At 46.2% G+C, this 21941-nt stretch overlaps 2 protein-coding genes across 15 annotated transcripts in view; one reads left to right on the top strand and one right to left on the bottom strand.

Moving 5' to 3' along the window:
• CASTOR2 (cytosolic arginine sensor for mTORC1 subunit 2) overlaps window positions 1-5490 on the top strand; it is a 79959-nt gene extending 74469 nt beyond the window's left edge. For all 9 annotated transcript variants that reach the window (XM_060284977.1, XM_060284976.1, XM_060284975.1 and 6 more), the window contains one exon: window positions 1074-5490. The gene's annotated coding sequence lies outside the window, so the exon portion shown is untranslated. The remainder of the gene's footprint in view (window positions 1-1073) is intronic.
• Window positions 1-21941, bottom strand: part of RCC1L (RCC1 like) — a 33233-nt gene that overhangs the window by 8415 nt on the left and 2877 nt on the right. For all 6 annotated transcript variants that reach the window (XR_009559063.1, XR_009559065.1, XR_009559064.1 and 3 more), the window contains exons 2-9: window positions 14248-14377; window positions 11983-12111; window positions 11064-11130; window positions 10469-10520; window positions 8682-8766; window positions 5971-6152; window positions 3035-3122; window positions 2024-2197 (exon numbers count right to left, since the gene is read on the bottom strand). Coding sequence is in view for 3 of the 6 variants with exons in the window: in XM_030871947.3 (XP_030727807.1) it covers window positions 2024-2197; window positions 3035-3122; window positions 5971-6152; window positions 8682-8766; window positions 10469-10520; window positions 11064-11130; window positions 11983-12111; window positions 14248-14377 (907 nt within the window). In the remaining 3 variants the exon portion in view is untranslated. The remainder of the gene's footprint in view (window positions 1-2023; window positions 2198-3034; window positions 3123-5970; window positions 6153-8681; window positions 8767-10468; window positions 10521-11063; window positions 11131-11982; window positions 12112-14247; window positions 14378-21941) is intronic.

Below are 21941 nucleotides of genomic sequence, written 5' to 3'. Positions count from 1 at the left end.
AGAAGTAGGACAATTTGTCATTTCTTGTCTGGGTCTCCACATTTCAGGAGCATTTGGTCAAGTGACACACGGTGACTGGGTGCCTCTTTGGGTCGAGTGTACATCTGTGTGCTAGGAGCTGGGACAGCATGGGGACCGACACGCATGTTCCTGTCCTCACAGGGCTGGAGCTAGTTGAAGAGCGAAAACTAAACAAATGATTAAACCAACAAATGCATGTTTTCAAATTGTAAACAGTGCCATGAAGGAAAAGGACAGGCAGGGTGCTGGAGGGGCAGGCCAGGAGGCTGAGTCCAGACTGGGGCTCTGGGAACGCCAGCTCCAGGATGGACCCTCAGGCTGGGCAGGGCCCTCAGTGCAGACTTCCGTCCACACCAGCCGGGGGCAACCTCGGCGCGGAGGCCCCATTTACCAGCCCCCTCTGGCAGAGGCGCTGGTCATGGAAGAAGGGAAGACATGGGGGAGCCGGCACTGACACAACCGGCTGATGAAGTAAGGGATCCTTCTGGGACAGAAGGCCTCTGGTCCTGCTGCCATCCGTGGTCTTCCACCTCAGAGGTCGTGTTTAACAGAACAATTCAGTCTGGCCCCCAACATGTTAGCAGACCTCAGGGCAAACCAGAGGAAGCCAGGCTCTGAGGCTCCCCCTACTGAGGCTCTGAGGCTCCCCCTACTGAGGGACAGTCACTGGCACTTGGAGGGTGGCTGTTGGGTCTTGGGGGAAATCTAGGTAGGATTTCATTCCAGTGTGACCCCAAATGGCCGCATGGCACGACAGCAGACAAAGCAATCTACCCTAGTCAAAGGCTTCGTCCGGGTTTCTAAGTACATGACTTTGCATGTAGTTTAAGCCTTAAACATTGGGGAAATAGGTTACTGTTACCTCCAGAATTCGCCCACGCTGACTCTATCTGCTACATCAAAATAGCTTTAAAACGCCAACGTGACACAGACGCACTTGCAGATGAAGGTGGCTGACCCTGCGTGAGGGGTGTGAGGGGTCCTCCACCGCGGGCGCCACTGCTGCCACCCAGTGCCTCAGCGCACAGACAACACTCCCCCCACCTCCACAGCGGCCCACGCTGCAGCTGCTGCCGCTCAAGCCCCAAACCCTGAGACGCAGACACTGACTGAACGGCAGCGAGGACTCTGCAACAGCGTGCTCGCCTGCAGCAGTCCTCACAGCAGCGCGAGGCCGGGGAACACAGACGAGGACCACCCAAACTGCCTGTCCCGGCCCAGATGTTTCCAAAGGAAACAACAGCTTGCCGCGAGATAAAACGGTCTTTAAATTGCAAGGAAAAAGTGAATTTACTTGAGAATCACAAAATGAAATTTAGTTCCGTCTTACTATTCAAGTCAACTAACGAGGAGCAAATTGAGCCGACAGCCGCGGCGGGGGGATGAGAGCTGTAATCAAGAAGCGCAGACACGCGGGAGGGCTGCAGAGTAACTTTGTGTGTCGTGGCTTTGTAACTGGGCAACCCTCTGAGAAAACCTCCATTTCAGCCCCCCTTCGATCACTCCCCCCAGCACTTTGGAGAAACCGGGCACATCTACCCTGTCAAAACCACAGGACGGTCTTATAAATACGCCTCTTGCCACCCCACGCTCCTGGCTCGGATGAGGGTCGGGCTTGGCCAGGGACCGGGATGAAGCCCCCCACGCTCATTTCCTCCTCACCCACCGCAATGTACCAAACCTCCGCGGGTCTCCCCCAGCAGCCCGGCCCACTCGAGGGTCCCCTCTCCCACCACCGACTGCGTCCACTTGAGAAAAGTCACTGCAACGCCAGCCTAACCACAAACCAAATGAACTGAAAACACACCTCCCGGGTGAAAAGGAGACACACATTAGACCACCTCAAGCCAGACAACTTCTGGATTAGCTGCTCTCTAATTATCCACACAAGGGTGCCACTCCACTGGATGGATGGAAACTGAGAGCAGCCCAGGGTTTGGGGCTGAACCTGAGAGGGTGAAGCTCGGTACGGCCTTGGGGCCACACGGGCTTGGTCACTTACTGGTGAGGGCGGCGAAGTGGCTGAGTCCACAGCAAATGCGGGAAACCTGGACTCCTGGATTGAACTCCGTCAAGCCAAAGAGAGTGGGTGGAATCATTTCTGGAAGGGCAGTTTCCATGAGGTTTGGTCCTTTCCCAAGAATTCCATAGCCCCAGACGAAAACATGTCCTTCTCCTGGATTACAGGAAAAACAACGGTCAGGAAGTCAAACCAAGTGCAGCCCTCCCTCGCTAGAAATTCAAACCGCACCACCAAGATGCATTATATCCACATGAACTTTTTTTTCCCCTCTTCTTGCTTGGCAAGAACATGTTGATATTTAAAATAATGTTTCTTTTCTCCTCTTTCAAATTCTTGCTTGTGGAGTGTGTCTAGCCAGCTAACCAATCTCACAATACAAATGTCCTACATCTTGAGTGTGCTGGACGGGGCCACTCCATAAATCAGCCACAACCCCCACGTGAACACAGGAGAGCCTTAGAATGGCAGCTTTTCCTAACAGCGCTATGTCTCACATGGATCAGAGACCAAGCCAAGTACACACACAACTTCTGGCTAGATTCTAAAATTCGTAATGATTTTCAGGTCATAAAAAGTTTACTACTCATCAGTGGTGCCAGACGTTTAATCCCAGGGGCTTGGCTCCCAGTACCTGAACCCTAAGGCTCTTCTCCTATGTGCCCGTGGCTCTTAGCACGGCCTTTCTGGAGAAGGCAGGCCTGGGGGCTTTGGCCCAGGCTTCGGGAGGGAGCAGTACTTCATCCTCCACTCCAGAGGTTTGTGATAGTTACTCAGCTCTATGCTGGCTGTTCGTCAACCTATAAATCATGGCTGTTATCCTTCTGTCAGGAATGTCACCCTCACCCTCTATTAACTGAACTAAACTAACTAGATCTTCCCACAACCGTGCTCCCCGCACTGAAAACCACAGCCTGAATCCAGCGGACACCAACCCTTCCTCACCCAAGCCACCCACAGCTTCCCAGCAAACTGCCTGCGAGAGGGTCTCACCGTTTAGTACAGCACAGCCTGTGCCCCCACTCGCAGCCTGCTTCACCCGCCCGACTCCTGAGAAGGGCAGGCACCGGGGGACGTTCACCTGAATCAAAGGAAGGGACCACACTGCTAGGAAGACAAACCAGCGAGAACTTGGAAATACTGTTTCACGTACAGAGTAGGTAAGTCCCGGTTCATTCATTCCCTCCCCATATATCTCCTGAACATCGTACACATGCTAAGCTTCTAACTGCATGCTGGGAAGATGACAGGCAGCAGGAGAAGCAGTCCCGCTCTCAGACTGTAGTCCAATGGGGGAGGCAGATGTCAGCCAAACCTAACACGGGATGAATCTGTGCTGAATGCAATGAAGGAGAGTACAGGGGTCCCTGGCGTGAGTGTCAGGGGACCTGATCTGGTGTGCGGGGAGGGGCAATCAGGAGTACGCGGGCCAGGGGAGAAGAGAAGGAAATCCTGAGGCAGCGAGATGGACGTGCAAAGGGAGCAAGGTGAGTGTGGCCCGTTCAGGAGCTTACACAAGGTCAGAGTGGTTGACGCAGGGGCACAAGGGGGAGTATCTGTAAGATGCCGTTGGGCAGAAGGGAAACCAGATCACGCAGGACGTTGTTGATCATGGCAAGGGTTTGGTCTCTATCCTAAGCACAACAGGGAGGTAGTAAGGGAGAGGGACGTGATTTCTAGAGGGAAACGTGAGTGGACGTGGGTAACAAGGGAGAAGGGCCAGGATGCCGGGCTGAGCATGAACTCACTCCGGGATGCACTGAACTGCGGTGCCTAGAGACGGCCGTGGCACTTCTGCTCAGAGTGACAGACGGAGGCTCACGGCTTGGGAGAACGAAATGTGGCCAACTTAGCTGTCCAGCAGGATTTGGTCTTGGCACCCCTACTGAGAAATAACTTTGCAAGACAGATTTTAAGTGCTTCTGTGACAGCCATGAATCTTTTCAGTCACTTGCAAATGGAGACAGCTGGAGGGTAGCAATCCCTCAGATGACTCCAAGGGAATAAAGGGGCTTCACTGATCCGAGATGGCCTGGTGTCTGCCGCCCGGCTCTCACAGCTTCTCTACCCAACTGGGCTCTGGCACAGGGCCCTCGGCAAAGGCTGAGAAACCCTCCAGCAAAGAGCCACTGGAAACGCACCACTGTTGTCACTGACAGGATGAGGCTCGGACCACGTAAAGAATCATGGATGCGGTGGGCTGCTTCCAAAACAAGTGACCCGTCTGTGCTAGTCACACCGTGGATAATCTGTGCCCTTGTGTGTGGGAGTTAGGCCTAGCGACTTGCTTCTAAAGAACAGAATTCCAGCAAACGTGGCGGAAGGCACTGCCAAGATGAACTTACGAGGCACTGGCTTCCGTCTCACCGACACGCACTCTCGCCCTCTCATTGGCTCACTCGGCCGAAGCCACGCTGTGAGCCACCACTTGGAGAAGCCTGCATGGCAAGGAGCCGAGGAAGGCTTGGACAACCACTGTGAGCTGGCCAAGCGCCAGCGAAGACCTAGGGCCCCAGGGCCAACAGTCCACGAGGACCTACACCCTGCTGCCAACAACCAGAACGGGCCCGGAGGCAGGGCCTTCCCAAGGTGAACCCCAAGGTGACACCAGCCTTTGAGAGACTCAGAGCCAGAGACCCAGCTAAGCCACCCCTAGGTTCCTGACCCACAGAAACGGTGAGACAATAAATGCGTGCTGTTTTAAGCCGCTACGTGTTGGGGTCCTCTGTCACGCAGCACAGATAATGATGACATGACCCTAGATCTGCCCTCACAGGAAGGCCGTGGGAGACACTGATCTCAGGCCTTGCTATCCGGAAGGCCAGGCCCTCTTCTATTTGCTGTTTATCTTATGGAAACAATGAATCACTTCAATGACCACGTTTTCGTCTCTGTTTTGGCTACTAGAGAGCTCAGAGCCAAATCTGCAGCCACTTCAAGCTACTGTGTCAGACCGCAGAGGATGAACTGTTTCATCCAGTTAGCTGATCTTATCCATTTGCGCATATCTCTTTATCTATTAATATATATTTCAAACCCTTCTGTATGTTGTCAGAAGCTTGATGACATTCAGTCCTTATCACTTAGAGATCCATGCTGACTTATGGATATGATGTCTAGGATTTGCTTCAGAATAACGCAGGACAGAGAAGCAGATGGAATTACAGATGCAGCGAGATTGGCCATTAGGTGTATGGGGCTCTTTGGAGAGCAGGGTGGGGAGGGTGAATGAAGATGTTCTAGAATTAGTGGGGACAGTTGCATAACCTTGAGAATATACTAAAAACCACTAAGTCACACAATTTAAAACAGTAAATTACCTATTTTTTTGAACGGGCCATTAGTTGGTAATTGTTGAACACGGATGATGGATACACAGATTAATTATGCAGTGAGGTCTACTTTTGCTTACGTTTGGAATTTTCCTTAATAAAACGTTGAAAGCCCTACTGTACTGTACTGACGGTGTGACAGAGAGAGGCCAGCAGCAGGACTGCCAATGCCCTACTGCATGATCTAGGGGCCGCACAGGTGTCTTCACCAAGGTGCACACCTCAGATCTGTATATTTGGGGGTACACACACTAGACGGCAACTAGAGGCCGACTGTGACATCACAGGACCTTATGTAAACAGCCTCACATCCCTTTCAGAACAAGACAGGGCATGCAGACATACCTAAACTACTGCTCTAAACCAGGACTATCTCATCGAAGTATTGATAATGATGGCTTTTGCATCTAAGCTTTCTTTCCAGGCTCCAATGAGATTGCCAAGAACTCGGCCCCTTGAAGAGGCAGCCGTAGCACAGGTGAGGCCTACACGGCACTCTATACATCACCCCTTCGTGAAGGATCTCTTCTAAACGTCCTTAACACTCTATCTCCAAACCCCCAGCCCCAGGCTGCAGAGGACCTCGTGGGGTCTTACCTGTGTGGAGTCCGTGACAGAGGCCAGCTGCAGGTACTCAGAGTTCCCCCACCCGAAGAGGCTGCCATCGACCGACACAGCCAGGCAGCAGTCCCCGTAGGTGGCCACCTGGACAACGTTCACTCCGGCAAGGTCTCCAGCCAGCTTGGTGGGTGCGCTGGTGATATTGTAGTGACCCAGACCTGGAACAATGGAAAACTGTGTTACTTACTTTTAATTGTTTATTCTTTTAACAAACACTTGCATTGACCTACTATGTGTCAAACACGGTTTTAAGCACTTTGCAAACATCAACTCAAAATCCTAATCTGTTATTCTACATGCTGTACAACTTCCTTCTCCATGTTCTCTCAGAAAAGGAAAAACCATCATAGTAATTGTTTACTTTTAAAACCCTTGATGGGACTTCCCTGGTGTTCCAGTGGTTAAGAATCTACGCTCCTAATGCAGGGGGCCAGGGTTTGATCCCTGGTCAGGGAACTAAGATCCCACATGCCACAACTAAAAGATCCCGCGTGCAGCAACGAAGATCCCTCGTGCCGCAACTAAGACCCGGCACAGCCAAAATAAATAAATAAATAGAATTTCAATAAATAAACAAACAAATAAATAAAACCCTTGATATTTTCTAAGTCTGATTCAAGTTACATACCTTTTCAGGATGAAACACCCACACACAATGAACCTATCAGACCTTGTATATTACATACAGGCACACCTCGTTCTATTGCACTTCACAGATACTGCATTTTTTACAAATTGAAGGTTTGTGGCAACCCTGTATTGTCAAATGATGGTTGGCACTTGGGAGGCAGTATTTTTTAATTAAGATACGTACATTTTTTTAGACATAATGCTATTGCACACTTAATAGACTACAGTGTAGTGTAAACATAACTTCCATAAGCACTGGGAAACCAAAGTTACAACAAGCAATTCCTAATGCACTGCTGGGCTTGCTAGAACATAAAGGAAATCTCTAAGAGCCCATCCCACCTCAGCCCCACACACCACACCATCCCCCAACTACAACAAATCAAAACTGGCAAACTGGTGTGGTACACAGTGACCAGAGGAAAAGACGGGGCTTGCCCAGAGGACAAATGTCACCATCAGCACTGCAATGGAGAGTAACCCCTGGGCAGCAGACCAAGGTAGAACCCTGAACCACAGACTCGTGCTTGTACCAGGCTTTCTCAAAGGAGCCCAAAGCAGTGTCAGACTGGCAGCACCCCTCAGCAACAGGCAAAAAGCCTGTTATTATGTACTCCATATATAATAAAAAAGATTTTTAAAAAGTAATTCAAAATGTTGAAGGGTTATGAAAGAAATAGGATGCTGAGATAGAAACTGCTTTAGACAGAATGGTCAGGGGAGCCTTCACTGAAGAGACAACCTCAAGCTGAGGCCTACAGGATGAAAAGGAGAGCACAAAAGAGCATTCTAGGCTACAGGAACAGCATGTACAAAGGCACGGTGGCAGCACAAAGGAGGACAGGCTCAAGAACAGGCTGCAGGGGGCTCGTGGGGCTGGACTCAGCCTGGCAAGCAAGGGCAGTGGGGCCATGTGACAGTGGAGCTTCTGGAATGGCACCAGGAAACTGTTAACCACAGTTATCTCCAGCGAGTGGGACTTTCACGTTTCACCATATTCCTTGGTCTATGCTATCAAAATGTATCAACAATTTCATTCTTTTCATGAAAAGCTGATTTTTAAAAGTTACCCACACCAAGATTTTAGAAAATAAAAAGAAGCTTCCACTTTATAGATAAAAAAAGGCACATTTTAAAAACTGGCATTGTAATTAAATTAGGACACTTAAATTGACAATACTCACTGCTAGAGAGGCTATGATTAAATTGCTACTTCTATACATTGCTGATGGCAATATAAACTAGTAAAACTTTTGGAAAGCAATTTAACAACACATTCTGAAAACAATAAAAATATTCTAATCCTCTGACCCACTCCTGGGAATTTATCTAGGGCAACACTCCAAATGAAAGGAAAAGCTAGACAGATGTCTATACATGACAAATGTCATATCTCCAATGGCTACTGCAGCCCCCAAAAAGTATGCCTCCTGACAACAGGGTAATGAGTAATCACCTGACAAAATGATTAACTCACCTTATGGTACATTAGTTTGATGCTGTACCATACAAATATTAAAAATTGCAACTGAAAATTATACTAACATGTAAAAATGTTTCATGTAAATTTAATGATAAAACAAGCATATAAAATCACACCTCTGCTATGATTACCATAAAAGATGTTCACATATGAACAAGGACTTGGGAGAAAACATGAGTCAAGGAACAAAGATGATGTGATGAGGTAGCAGGGTTATAGAGGATTTACACAAGATTTAAATCTTAAATTTAAGGTCCTCCCTTCAGACAAATATCAAACACAGAAAAATAAAATATACAAGGATGATAAAGCTTATCCCTCATTCCTCCTCCCTTAATCACATTCTTCTCAAATGAGTTAAAATCGAGCTCCCTTTAGGTGGCATTTGTCTCTTAAAAGACTCAGACTTGTTGCGGGACTCTCCAATCCTCTATCCGATCAGGGGAGCCAGTGAGGGGGACAGGAGGGGACACAACAGAACAGCATTCCCAGGAAGTGACAGGAGAGGGAAGAGTCAGATGAAGGCAGCGGCACCATCCCACAGGGAGGGGGGCGGGGGTGGGAGGGACGCTACCTGTTTGCCCATCCGCGCCCCATCCACAAGAATACACTTCTCCTTTATCCGTCAGGAACAGACTATGGTCCTGACCGCAGGCGACCTATCACACAAACAGAGGTGAGGTTGGTGAGAAGGAATCCTTAGAAGCCGGTGTCCTGATCCAAGTGCCCAAAGCCGGGCACCACTCCCCACGGCTCCTGAGTGCCAAGGGGGCTGGGCTGGTAAGCTGTCCCGCTCTGCTCCGCATCTGACTCTTTCTCATTCCAGCACAGCCCAGCTTGTGTCTCCTACTCCCCTGAAACTGCTCTTGCTAATAAAAAAAGAACAGTGCCAGGTGTCCTAAGGAGCGAAGCCAGGAGCTCCCCACCCTCCTCCCTCCTCCATAAGCCTCTCTCCCACACCCCCCAACAGTGTCCCGTCTTGGTCACTAGCTCAGTCTCCACTTCGGACCCTACAGGGCTGGAATCCTCCTCTGAGGTCTGCCCTTCTCGCTCTGCGCGCTTCCTGGGAGATGGCACCCACCCCCACGGCTTCTGCTGCCACCGCCACGTGGTCATCTCCAGTCTCAACCACTCTGCTGAGTCCCAGACCTATTCTGCTAACTGCCTAATGAAAAGCACCATTTAGCAAACATTCCTTACGCCAGGCACTGTGCTAAGTCAATGACCAAGGCCACCCAGTAAGAAACCGAATCTCAGAGAAGTTTGGTAACTTGCCCCAAGTCACCGAGTTAACATGTGGACAAGCAGGGACTTGAACCCGCATCAAGGTGGCTCTGAAGCCTGGGCAAGATGCACACTCCACTCCACCGCCACCTTGGAAACAAGTTCCCTCTCCACCTGCTCCTCACCTCCCCTGCCCCGGGACTCTGCCACCTGGGCCAAGAACGTCAGCGCCACCCATCTGCCTGTGGAGTCACACTTGGCTCCTTCTACCTCCCTCCCCGCCCATCTAATCAAGCCTCGAATCTGGTCAATTCTCCTTACGTCTCCTCACCTGTCCCTTCTCCCCACAGCTTCCCACCTGGACTTCACCTCCTCCCTCAACTTTATTCCATGGCCAAAGTTATCTTCTTAAACAGATCGTGACTTGGCTGTCACTCACCCTGCTCAGAACCTCCGGCAGCCCCTGACCACCAAGAGGACGAAGTCTAAACTCCTTAATGAGGTGTACAAGACCCTGCATCATCCCCTCAACCCGTCTTCCAGCCGATTCCACCCCGCCCCACCGCAGGCAGGCACACCACACTCCAGCCACACTGCATGCTCTCGGCACCATCGAGCCTTCAGGCTGCTCCTTCTGCCGTAACACCTCTCCTACCACCCACCCCGGCCCAGCTGGTCAGTTCCTCGGCTACCTCCTCCATGACGCTGTCTCTCCTTCCAGTCCACGCCTGGTAGACGTAACTATTCTCCTTCTGGTGCTTTCATAAGTGCTTTCGGTAGACACTCATTTACATATTTAAGCATTTAAGTATCTACCATATGCCAGGCACTGTACCCAAGCATGGGTACAAGATAAAGCAGCCTGGGACACACACAGCCTTAATATACTCTGAAACAGCTAGTTTTTATAACCTGCCTCCCCCACTAGAGTGTTACCGCCCTCCCCAATTTTTACTAAACTTTGTATCCCCACAAGCTAGCGTAAATCCTGGCCTATAGTAGGCAGGCAATATTTACTAAAATAATTTATTAATTCAGAAAATCCCCCTAACAATTTGCCATCACCTCACCCAACTTCCACCCTTTCAAAATCACCCCCAGGGGTGGGACCAGTGGTTCTCAGCCCACGTCTCTTACCTGGACCACCTGTCCATCGAAGTCCTGCATCCTATGGACTTTGTGACTTTCACTACAGCCAGGAGCAATTTGGGGAGAACCAAAAGATACGGTCATGATAAGCACTGTGCGATTCTGGCCCCTCCCGTCACCCCAACTAGCAGCCTCCCCACACACATAGCAACGTTAGGGAAACTCTCAAGGTCAAATATAAGGAAGAGGTAGGTCTGGGCATGAAAGGAAAATGAAACAAAATCCTTTGGTGATTTTAATATGCTGCAGATTTCTGACTGGTGTTTAGACCTACCAGCATAATGTGAGGAACTAGAGGGAAATTTTTTTAAAGACTAGAGGAATTTTTAAGTTAATCAATTTGGTGAAAATAACAAACAAAATCAAAGAAGTTCCACGCATCACAGTCAACGCTCACACGCCCTCCCTCCCACCTGCACCGGAAAGATACTCTCCACAGCCTTCCAGTGAGTTCTCACTGCTCCTCTCCAGCATGAGGAACCTCGAGTTTCACTGCTCTGTGGGTCCATCACATCATAATCACTCAGGGGGTGTTTAATGCTTGACACAATTTGGGGAAGGGGTAGTCCTTTCGGGAACTCACCTGTAAACTTCATTTTCGACCACTTTTCTTCCACACTGCCCGTAAGAATTGTTCCCCATGCTGAAGACTACAGGATAACACCGCCAATTAAATCAGCTCTGCAGGTTCATGGAACCCTCAAATGTCAGGACCGGAAAGGGGTCTCAAAAGTGGCCCTATTCTGACCACTCACCCTAGCTGCCCCTTGGCTTCCTTCTCCAACATTCCCAGCCTCTGCAGGCACCCCCCACAGGTGTGCTGGGGTCCAGGCTGGCCGCGAAGGCCTGGGCCACTGTTGCCGTGCCTTCCATCTCCCCGCCCGGGCCCTGGTTGCGCTTCTCAGGAATTCCACAGTGTGAGGCGAGCACACTCCATGGAAGGCCTCAGCAGCCCCCATTCCCTGTACCTGTCACTAGGCTGCCCTCAATGCCAAGCCCCCTCTTGAAAGAATTCCTAACACCACCTTTGCCTTTTCCTACAAAGCACACTTAGCCAAAAAAAATGAAATTTGAAAACGTTAATCAAGTTGACCTTCCCCTGGAAACAACCGCTCTTCTAGAGAGCGCCGGGGTGAGCCAGGAGCCTGGACCGTGGAAGCCCCCCACCTGGAAGCAGTGTGAGCAAACAGGCTGCTTTCAGTACAAGGGAAAAAGCCGTCTACACACATGGTCGGCTTGGTGGCTCCATGGCTAAGGAGCAGGGGGCCAAAATAAGGCTGCCTGCTGTGCGCCATCACACTTATAAATACCTGAGATTTTCCAAGAACCACAGAGGGCAGAGAACACAAAAGAGTTAACAAGGGCTGCCCAACACAGCTCTCCTGAAACCATCCTACTGACTTGCTTGGGAAATGCCAACAGCTTCACTAACTAGATGTGGCTCAACTGAACGAGCCGCTTCAGGCCCAACAGCGGAAAAGCGGTCCCCACTCTCCCATCACCTCCTTCGCTGTCTGTCAGAACCAGAGAGTGGGCTCTGCCGCAGGAGACTTGCAGCACCTGCGTCTCCTGAGGTCTGTCCAGTGGCAGTGGGACGGGCGAGGGCTCCAAAACATACTCATATCCCCTCACTGAAACGAAAAGGACAAGGTGCACATACATTACACTACCTGAGAGACTACATTAGTGGCAGAGCTAAGACGAGAACTCCAGCCCCACTCCCAGCCCTTGGCCTCCATCACATGCTGGGTTATTGAAAAGCAGACTTATTAAAGAAATCTCTTCCCACGTCGTTTAACACCTTCTGGATTTTTTTTCACACCCCCTGCAGTGGAAGGGCAGAGTCACCACCGCTGGACCACCAGGAAAGTGCCACCTTCTGGATTTTTAAGGAAAGGAAAAGCATTTTCTTCCTGCAATACCCACTAGAATTTAGTAAAGTGAAGAACAGCATATACGGTATGATACCACTTAGATTAAAAGGAAGTAAAAAGAATACATAGATGCATGTGCTTGCATATACATAAAATCTCTCTAGAAACTGTTGACACAGGTTGTCTTCAGGGAGAAGAACTGTGTGGCTGGGAGGACAGAGGTGGAAAGCAGACTTTTCTCCATATATTTAACTGCGTCTTTAGGATTCTGAGGTATGCAAGTATGTTATCTATTTTAAAAAGAAAATTCTAATATTTAAATAAGCAAGAAAGGGGGAAGTGTTTTAGAAGGCACTCTAAAGAACGCTATTGCTCTTCATAATCCTACTGGAGAAGCCAGAATGGTCTCTATAGGGAATTCCTACGGTAGGTTTTAAACCATGAGCTTTGGAATATTTATAATGGAGGCTGGAGTTAATGAGAATAACTGCAAATACACTGGTTCTCAACCCACTCCCCACTAATGAGCCCTCTCTTTTCTCCTATGAACCTCATGTTTAAAAACATTCTGTCCTGGGGACTTCCCTGGCGTTCCAGTGGTTAAGACTCCGTGCTTCCACTGCAGGGGGCGCAGGTTCGACCCCTGGCTGGGGAACTAAGATCCCTCATGCAGCATGGCGCAGCCAAAAATTTTAAAAATTAAAAAAATGAAAATGAAAACATTTTGTCTACCAAATATATGGCCTTATTATTATAGTTGCCTGTTAGTATTTTTTTTTTTTTTTTGCGGTATGTGGGCCTCTCACTGTTGTGGTCTCTCCCGTTGCAGAGCACAGGCTCTGGACGCGCAGGCTCAGCAGCCATGGCTCACGGGCCCAGCAGCTCCGCGGCATGTGGGATCTTCCCGGACCGGGGCACGGACCCGCGTCCCCTGCATCGGCAGGCGGACTCTCAACCACTGCGCCACCAGGGAAGTCCCCACCTGTTAGTATTTTTAGTGACTGATATAATTTTCAAACAGAGCTTTTGATCAGCATGAAATAACAAATTTATCACAATAAGATGATGTAATTCTAAGCAAAACCAAAGACGCTGGACAATGCTGTTAGTGTATAGAGCCTTATTAGCTGCGAAAATACAGTACTTTAAAATACTAAAACGTTACATCTCCTTTTACTATCTTCACTGACCCCCTAAGGGCCTGGGAAGCAGTAAATACATAAATTTAAAGGGAATCTGAAGTGTTACAGCTCCTTTTTAAAATAAATAAATAAATAAGTAAATAAATAAATGGAATCTGGCTCCACATCCAACTACCAATTGACAGGAAATATAGAGGACAGAGGGTCACGTTAAACAGTACCACAGGGGTACATTCAGCAAACTCCAGACTGAAAACTTCTACAGGATAATCAACATGATTTCTTCAATAAATAAATATCAAGGAGAAAAAGACTGACACAAACTCAAAAGTCTTTTAAAAGTCTTATCAACCAGGGCTTCCCTGGTTGTGCAGTGGTTAAGAATCTGCCTGCCGATGCAGGGGACACGGGTTCAAGCCCTGGTCCAGGAAGATCCCACATGTTGCAGAGCAACAAAGCCCGTGCGCCACAACTACTGAGCCTGCACTCCAGAGCCCGCAAGCCACAACTCCTGAAGCCCGGGCGCCTAGAGCCCGTGCTCTGCAACATGAGAAGCCACCGCAATGAGAAGCCCGCACAACACAACAAAGAGTAGCCCCCACTCACCGCAACTAGAGAAAGCCCACACACAGCAACGAAGACCCAATGCAGCCAAAAATAAATAAATAAAATAAATACATTAAAAAAAAAAATCAAAGGGTGCTTTTTCAGACCAATCACAGCAGAGAGAAACCAAGGTGAGAACGCTCACTTTTATCTTTCCGGCTCCTGTGAAATCCAAGCTGAGAATCTTTGTTGAGTCCCATACCCCAAACTTTTGTAACATCCTTGGTTTTAGAGGACAGCAATGTGAATCCATAACCACAGGCAGCAGATGAAATCTGAAAAAAAATTCCCATAAAGCATTGACTGATTTGTGACATCAAGTTTTCCCAGCAATAAATGGCAGGTTGTTTATCCATTCCAAGAACACACACTATTACTATAGCAACTAACATTTATTGGACGTTTACTATGTGTTAAGGGCTTGATATGTACTATTTCATTTAATCTTCACAATCACCCAATGGTCTAAGTATCAAATCATCCCCATTCACCAAGACACAGTCTGGCAGAGTAGCTAAGTTGAAAACTACCTTATTTTGAATCTTGGCAAGACCACAGGGTTTACAACTGGTAGACCCTTACCAGCTGTGTGACCTGAGATAGACTGCTTAACTTCTGTGTCTGTTTCCCTCTATTATAAAAGAAATAACAACAGTGTCTCTCTTATTGGGTAGCTGTGAGGACTAAATGAGTTAACATAGTTAAAACCCTTGAAGTAGGGACTTCCCTGGTGGTCCAGTGGCTAAGACTCAGTGTTCTCAATGCAGAGGGCCTGGGTTCGAGCCCTGGTCAGAGAACTAGATCCCACATGCCGCAAAGATCCCACACACTGCAGTGAAGATCCTGCGTGCCACAACTGAGACCCAGTACAGCCAAATAGATAAATAAATAAATATTTTTTTTAAAAAAACCTTAAATAGTACCTGACTTAATGTAAGAGCTATATAAAGTATTTGTTATTAGTGGTGGTGGTAGCAGTAGTATTTAGTAGATAAGGAAATCAAGGCTCCTAGAAGATTAAGTAGCTTGCCTAATACAGTCTCACAGCTAGTAAGTGGAGGCTGTCTGATTGCAGAGTGCATGTTCTTAACCTTTATGCTACACTATTATACTCTCAAACCACCACTGCCATGAAGAAGAATTAGTATTACAGCTACCGTGAATATAACACATTGCCAGGGCCAGTGTGTTTGCTGGGTGTTTTACCCACACTGTTATCAATCCCCACATTCACTGATCAGATGAGGAAACTGAGGCTTCAGTGGGGCTGGAAGCACACCAAAGGCAGCCTGGTTTTAGGGTCAACCCCCTTTCCATAATACCCAGAGTGGCCTGAGGCAGTCCTGCTTTACACCTGATGGCCCAAGGTTCACTCTCAAGCAAATGATGAGAAATTACACAGTCACCCTGATGATTCCCCACTGTCTCTTGGTTGTTTACCGTTTACCAAAGGCCTATGTAGTCAGTCTCAGAGACATGGAAATCTAACCTAATCCTGATGAAAATGCCAGCTTTCCACTGATAATGAACAAACGTGAGGTTTTTCTTTTTTTTTTAACTCCAGCATTTCTTGAAGAAAGCGAGCTAAATACTTCTTTTAAATTTGATGACTTGTTTAATCAAGTCATCCAAAAGTTATATATCCCTCCTTCTGTCTTGTGACATTTTCCCTCGTAACATTCACATGGAAGGTACATACATGTACACTTGTATTAGGAAACAAACAAACAAAAAAACCCTCAGTTCTCCGGCCTTCTGAAATGGCTCCACCTCCACAGAAATGACCCACTGGGGAGGGAGGAGCCAGCCCCTGACCACACAGCAGGAAACATAAAAAAGTGAGTCCAAAACTGATGCCCAGCACACTACGATTATTCTCATCTGTTTACTCAACATTCAACAAATATTTGGGAAGCACCTACTGTATTATTAAATCTAATATGTGAAAAGGCTTTGAACAATACCTGACACAGAGTCAGCATTAAGCAATGTTTTTTACAATAATATGCTAGAAGGGGACTTTCCAGCTATGGTGGTGTGAAGAGGTTAGTGAATCTCTCCCCAAACAACAAGTATAAAACTGGAGAAAACTGCAAAAAACAAACCCACAACCATTTCAGGGCTCCGGAAGTCAATCAAAGACAAGTAAATGGAGAAGTTACTCATGAAGGGATGCTAGAACTACAGGCAAGAATATCAGGGCTTTGTAGACCTCTTGTCCTGGGCTGCTCCATCTACCGCAGCTCAGGCAGCACAGAAGGTAGAAAAGGGCAGAGCTGGCCATGAAAACCGTCAGCTTTGTTACCAGAAAGGACAAACTTAATTTGGGGTAGAGGGTGAAAAGTCATGCTCCACAGCAAACTCAGCAGGAAACAAAAAAGGAAGACCCACAACTCAGCGAGCCTGAGGTTGCAATCCTGACTAGGGTAAGAGGAGAGGCAGACCAGCCAGAAATTTAATGGGAAGATCCTAGAAATGAGAGAGCCATGGAAGGCTCTCCACACAAGCATGGTTGACTGGGAAACTGCACAAAGGAGCTCCCAGCGGAAAGAAAAGCTAAGGCAGACTTGAGATCAGGCTGAACTTTCAATGTGGTCCCCAAACCACACACAGAATCAAAAGTGAAGGAGAGAAACCTTATAAGCTCAAGGTGTCTGAGCACAGCCTCTGCCCAACTCACTGGCTGACCACAAAGGTATGCAAATAAGGGGCAACCCTGAAGAAGCCTGGCTAAAAAAAAAAAAAAAAAAAGGCAGTGCGGGGAGGGGAAGGGAGCTAGGACGGGGAACAAAACAAAAACCCCAAGCAAAGACACTGGTGTCACTGGCCATGCAGAGCAGAGGAGACTGACTCCCTAAAGTACAGAAAAGTTACCCCACCTCCAAAAAAAACAAAAACAAAGAACTCAAGGAAGATAATATCAGAATCCAAAGTTGTTATATCCAAGAGCCCAGTTTTCAATAAACAAGTACAAGACATGCAAAGAAAAAAGAAAGTGTGACCTATATTGAGGGAGGAAAGCAGCCAAGAGAAACTAAATGGACCAAGATGTTGGATTTGTGAACTATTGTTTGAACTATCATTCAAAGAATATTTTAAAATCATATTTAAAGAACTAAAGAAAAATATGACAACAATGGCCCAACAAATATGGAATTTGAATACAGAAATAAAAACATTAAAAGCCTAATTCTAGAGTTGTAAAGTATAATAACCAAATTTTAAAATTCACTATATAGGCTCAACAGCACATTTGAGATGGCAGAAGAATCAGTTAAGTTGAAAAAAATATCAATAGAAATTATTCATTCTGAAGAACAGGAAAAAAAAGAAACATTGGGAAAAAAAAGAACAGTGCCTCAGAGATCTGAAACATAACATCAAGTACATCAACACCTACATAACAAGAGTTCCAGAAGGGCAAGAGAGAAAGAAAGAAGCAGAAAAAAATACTCAAGTAATGGCAGAAAACTTACCAAATTTTATTTAAAAACCCATAAGTCTCACAGATTAAACTTGCTCAACAAATCACAGTTAAACTTTTGAAATACAAAGAGAAAATTTTGAAAGCATCAAAAGAAAATGGATTCATCAAGTACAAGGGAACAACAATAAGATTAACAGTTAACTTCTCATTAGAAACAATGGAGACCAGAGTAGAAGGACACACTCAAAGTGCTGAAGGACAAAAACTGTCAACCAAGAATTCTATATCCAGCAAAACTATCGTTTAAAAAAAATATGCAGATGAAATAAAGACATTCCCAAAGACTGAGAGAATTCACTGCTAGCAGACCTGCTTTAAGAAGTACTAAGAGGGCTTCCCTGGTGGCGCAGTGGTTAAGAATCCACCTGCCTATGCAGGGAGCACGGGTTTGAGCGCTGGTCTGGGAAGATCCCACATGCCACAGCGCAACTAAGACCGTGAGCCACAACTACTGAGCCCGTGTGCTATAACTACTGAGCCTGCGCTCTAGAGCCCGTGCTCCACAACAAGAGAAGCCACCTCAATGAGAAGCCCGTGCACCGCAACGAAGAGTAGCCCCCGCTCTCCGCAACTAGAGAAAGCCCACGCACAGCAACAAAGACCCAATACAGCCAAAGATAAATAAATAAAATAAATAAATTAAAAAAAAAACAGAAGTACTAAGAAATTCTTCTGGCTAAAAGGAAATGACAGCAGATGGTAACTAAAAGTCACAAGAAATGAAGAACATCAGTGGAAATAATTATAAAGATAAATATAAAACACTGCATAGGGCTTCCCTGGTGGCGCAGTGGTTGAGAGTCTGCCTGCCGATGCAGGGGACACGGGTTCGTGCCCTGGTCCAGGAAGATCCCACATGCTGCGGAGCGCCTGGGCCCGTGAGCCATGGCCACTGAGCCTGCGCATCCAGAGCCTGTGCTCCGCAACGGGAAAGGCCACAACAGTGAGAGGCCCGCGTACCGCAAAAAAAAGAAAAAAGAAAACTGCATAAAATAATAATTATAAAATTGTATTGTTGGGCTTAAAATGTATAAAGATGTAATATATATCACAATAACCACACAAAGGAGAGAAGAGGAAATGGGGCTATGTTGCAACAAAGTTGCTATAGTCTTTCAGAATTAGGTCACTATTAACCTAAAATAGATTATGATAAATTATATATTATAATCCCAAGACCAACCACTAAAAAAACAAAAACTCAAAAAACATATTAAAACACCTGACAAAGGAATTTAAAGGGTCCAACAGAAAAATACCTATTTAACACAAAAGAAGGCAGCAAAGGAAAAATCGACAAACAAAAAAGACATACAAAAACAAATAGGGAAATGGCAGATGCAATCCAACCGTGTTAGTAATTACATTAAAAGGACATGGTGCTTCCCTGGTGGCGCAGTGGTTAAGAATCTGCCTGCCAATGCAGGGGACACGGGTTCGAGCCCTGGTCCGGGAAGATCCCACATGCCGTGGAGCAACTAAGCCCGTGCGCCACAACTACTGAGCCTGCGCTCTAGAGCCCACGAGGCACAACTACTGAAGCCCGTGCGCCTAGAGCCCGTGCTCCGCAACAAGAGAAGCCACCGCAATGAGAAGCCTGCGCACCGCAATGAAGAGTAGCCCCCACTCACTGCAACTAGAGAAAAGCCCGCACGCAGCAACAAAGACCCAACACAGCCAAAAATAAAAAATAAATTAATTAATTTTAAAAAAAGGACATGGATTGACAATCAAAAAATAGGCAGAAGCCCTAAACAGACATTTCTCCAAAGAAGACATACAGATGGCCAATGAGCACGTGAAAAGATGCTCATCATCGCTAATTATTAGAGAAATGCAAATTTAAACTATTGATACAATGAGGTCACACTGGTCAGAATGGCTATCCTTAAAGAGTCTACAAATAATAAATGTTGGAGAGGGTGTGGAGAAAAGGGAACCCTCTTATACTGTTGGTGGGAATGTAAATTGGTGCAGCCATTATGGAAAACAGTATGAAGGTTCCTCAAAAAAAACTAAAAATAGAGTTGCCATATGATCCAGCAATCCCACTCCTGGGCATATACCTAGACAAAGCTATAATTTGAAAAGATACATGCACCCCTATGTTCACAGCAGCACTATTCACAATAGCCAAGACATGGAAACAACCTAAATGTCCATCAACAGATGGATAGGTAAAGAAGATGTGGTAAATATACACAAAGGAATATTCTCAACTATAAAAAAGAGTGAAATAATGCCATTTGCAGCAACATGGATGGACCTTGAGATTATCATACTAAGTAAAGTAAGTCAGAAAGAGAAAGACAAATACCATATGATATCACTTATATATGAACTCTAAAATATGACACAAATGAACTTATCTAGGAAAAAGAAACAGACTCACAGACATAGAGAACAGATTTGTTGTTGCCAGTTGGGGGGTTGGGGAGGGAAGGATTGGGAGTTTAGGATTAGTAAATGCAAACTAGTATATACAGGATGAATAAACAACAAGGTCCTACTGTATAGCACAAGGAACTATCTTGAATATCCTGTGATAAACCATAATGGAAAAAAATATGAAGAAGAATATAGGGGCTTCCCTGGTGGCACAGTGGTTAAGAATCCGCCTGCCCATGCTGGGGACATGGGTTCGAGCCCTGGTCCAGGAAGATCCCACATGCCACGAAGCAACTAAGCCCGTGCGCCACAACTACTGAGCCTGCGCTCTGTAGCCCGCGAGCCAAAACTACTGAAGCCCGCGGGCCTAGAACCCGTGCTCCAAACAAGAGAAGCCATCGCAGTGAGAAGCCCACGCACCGGGACGAAGAGCTGCCCCTGCTTGACACTAGAGAAAGCCTGCACGCAGCAATGAAGACAAACAACACAGCCAAAAATAAACAAAATAAATTTTTTTTAAAAGGATATATATGTATAATTGAGCCACTTTGTGCTGTACAGCAGTAATTAACACAACATTGTAAATCTACTATACTTCAATTTAAAAAAAAAGGACATGGATTTAGGGACAGCAGTGAAAATGGTGGAGCAATAAGAACACTGACTAACATTCTCAGAAACAATTCTTTCAGAACTCTGGAAATTAACCAAGGACTTAAAGCAATCTGGGGAATGTTTACTTAAGAAAAGCAGCTGAATCTCAGAACAGCAAGCTTTGCAGCATTTTAACTTGACCTATTCCCATCCACCTCTTCTCAGCTCCTGAAAACCAACAGCTCACAATTATAGTGAAAACCAGCAGTCTGGAAGCCATTGGAGGAGGCAAAATGGGATTGGAGAAATTTCAAAGCCCCATTCCCAGGGAATTCTCATTTGATCTATCTAGTGGTTCCCTGTAAGACCCCAAGCACAATGCTCTATTTTTCTGATCTGACCCAGATATCATCCAGGGTAAACAGCCTTTTCCCCAGGGATGTTTGTTGAAAACTGTCAGAGACCAATGGTGAATACTGCAGCTGCCTAGATACTGGTGGCTAACAGCTGGAGCAAACAACAGGTTAACCAAGAAGCTATCAACCAACTTGACCTTGACATCTATAGAACACTCCACCCAAACAACAGAATACACATACTTTTCAAACACACATGGAACATTCTCCAGGAGAGACCATATGCTAGGCTATAAAACAAAGTCACAATACATTTAAAAGGACTGAAATTAAAGTATGTTCTGTAACCACAACAGAATTAAATTGGCTATCAATGAAAAAAGAAATTAGGGAAAACATAAATATTTGGAAATTAAACACTTCCAAATAACTCGTGGGTCAAAGAAGTAATCACATAGGAAATCGAAAAATAAGGTGAATAAAGGTCAAAATACAACATAACAGAATTTATGGGCTGCAGCTAAACAGTGTTTAAAGAAAAAATTATAGCTATAAACACCTACATTACAAAAGAAGAAAGACCTCAACAATAGCCTAACCTTCCAGCAAAAGAAACTAGAAAAGAAAAGCAAACTAAACCCAAAGCAAGCAGAGGAATAAAATTATAAAAATTCAACTGAAAATCAATGAAACAGAAAACAGGAAAACAATACCAAAAAATGAATTAAACTAAATGTTGGTTCTTTCAAAAGATTAACAAAGCTGACAAGTCTTTAGCTAGACTGACCAAGGTAAAAAGAGGAAATATAAATTACCAAAATCAGCAGTGAAAGAGGGGACATCACCAACCTGCCAACCCTACAGAAACTTAGATCATAAGCGAATACTATCAACAACTTATGCCAAAGAATTAGATAACTGGCACAAAACAAATTCTCAGAAAGACACAAAGTACCAACGCTGACTCAAGAAGAAATAAAAAATTTAATATACCTGTAACCTTTAAATATTGAA

The sequence above is a fragment of the Globicephala melas genome, chromosome 15 (genome assembly GCF_963455315.2).
Source record: "Globicephala melas chromosome 15, mGloMel1.2, whole genome shotgun sequence".
Lineage (NCBI taxonomy): Eukaryota > Metazoa > Chordata > Mammalia > Artiodactyla > Delphinidae > Globicephala > Globicephala melas.
Note: the sequence above shows the minus strand (reverse complement) of the source record. Positions and strands in the feature narration are given on the sequence as shown.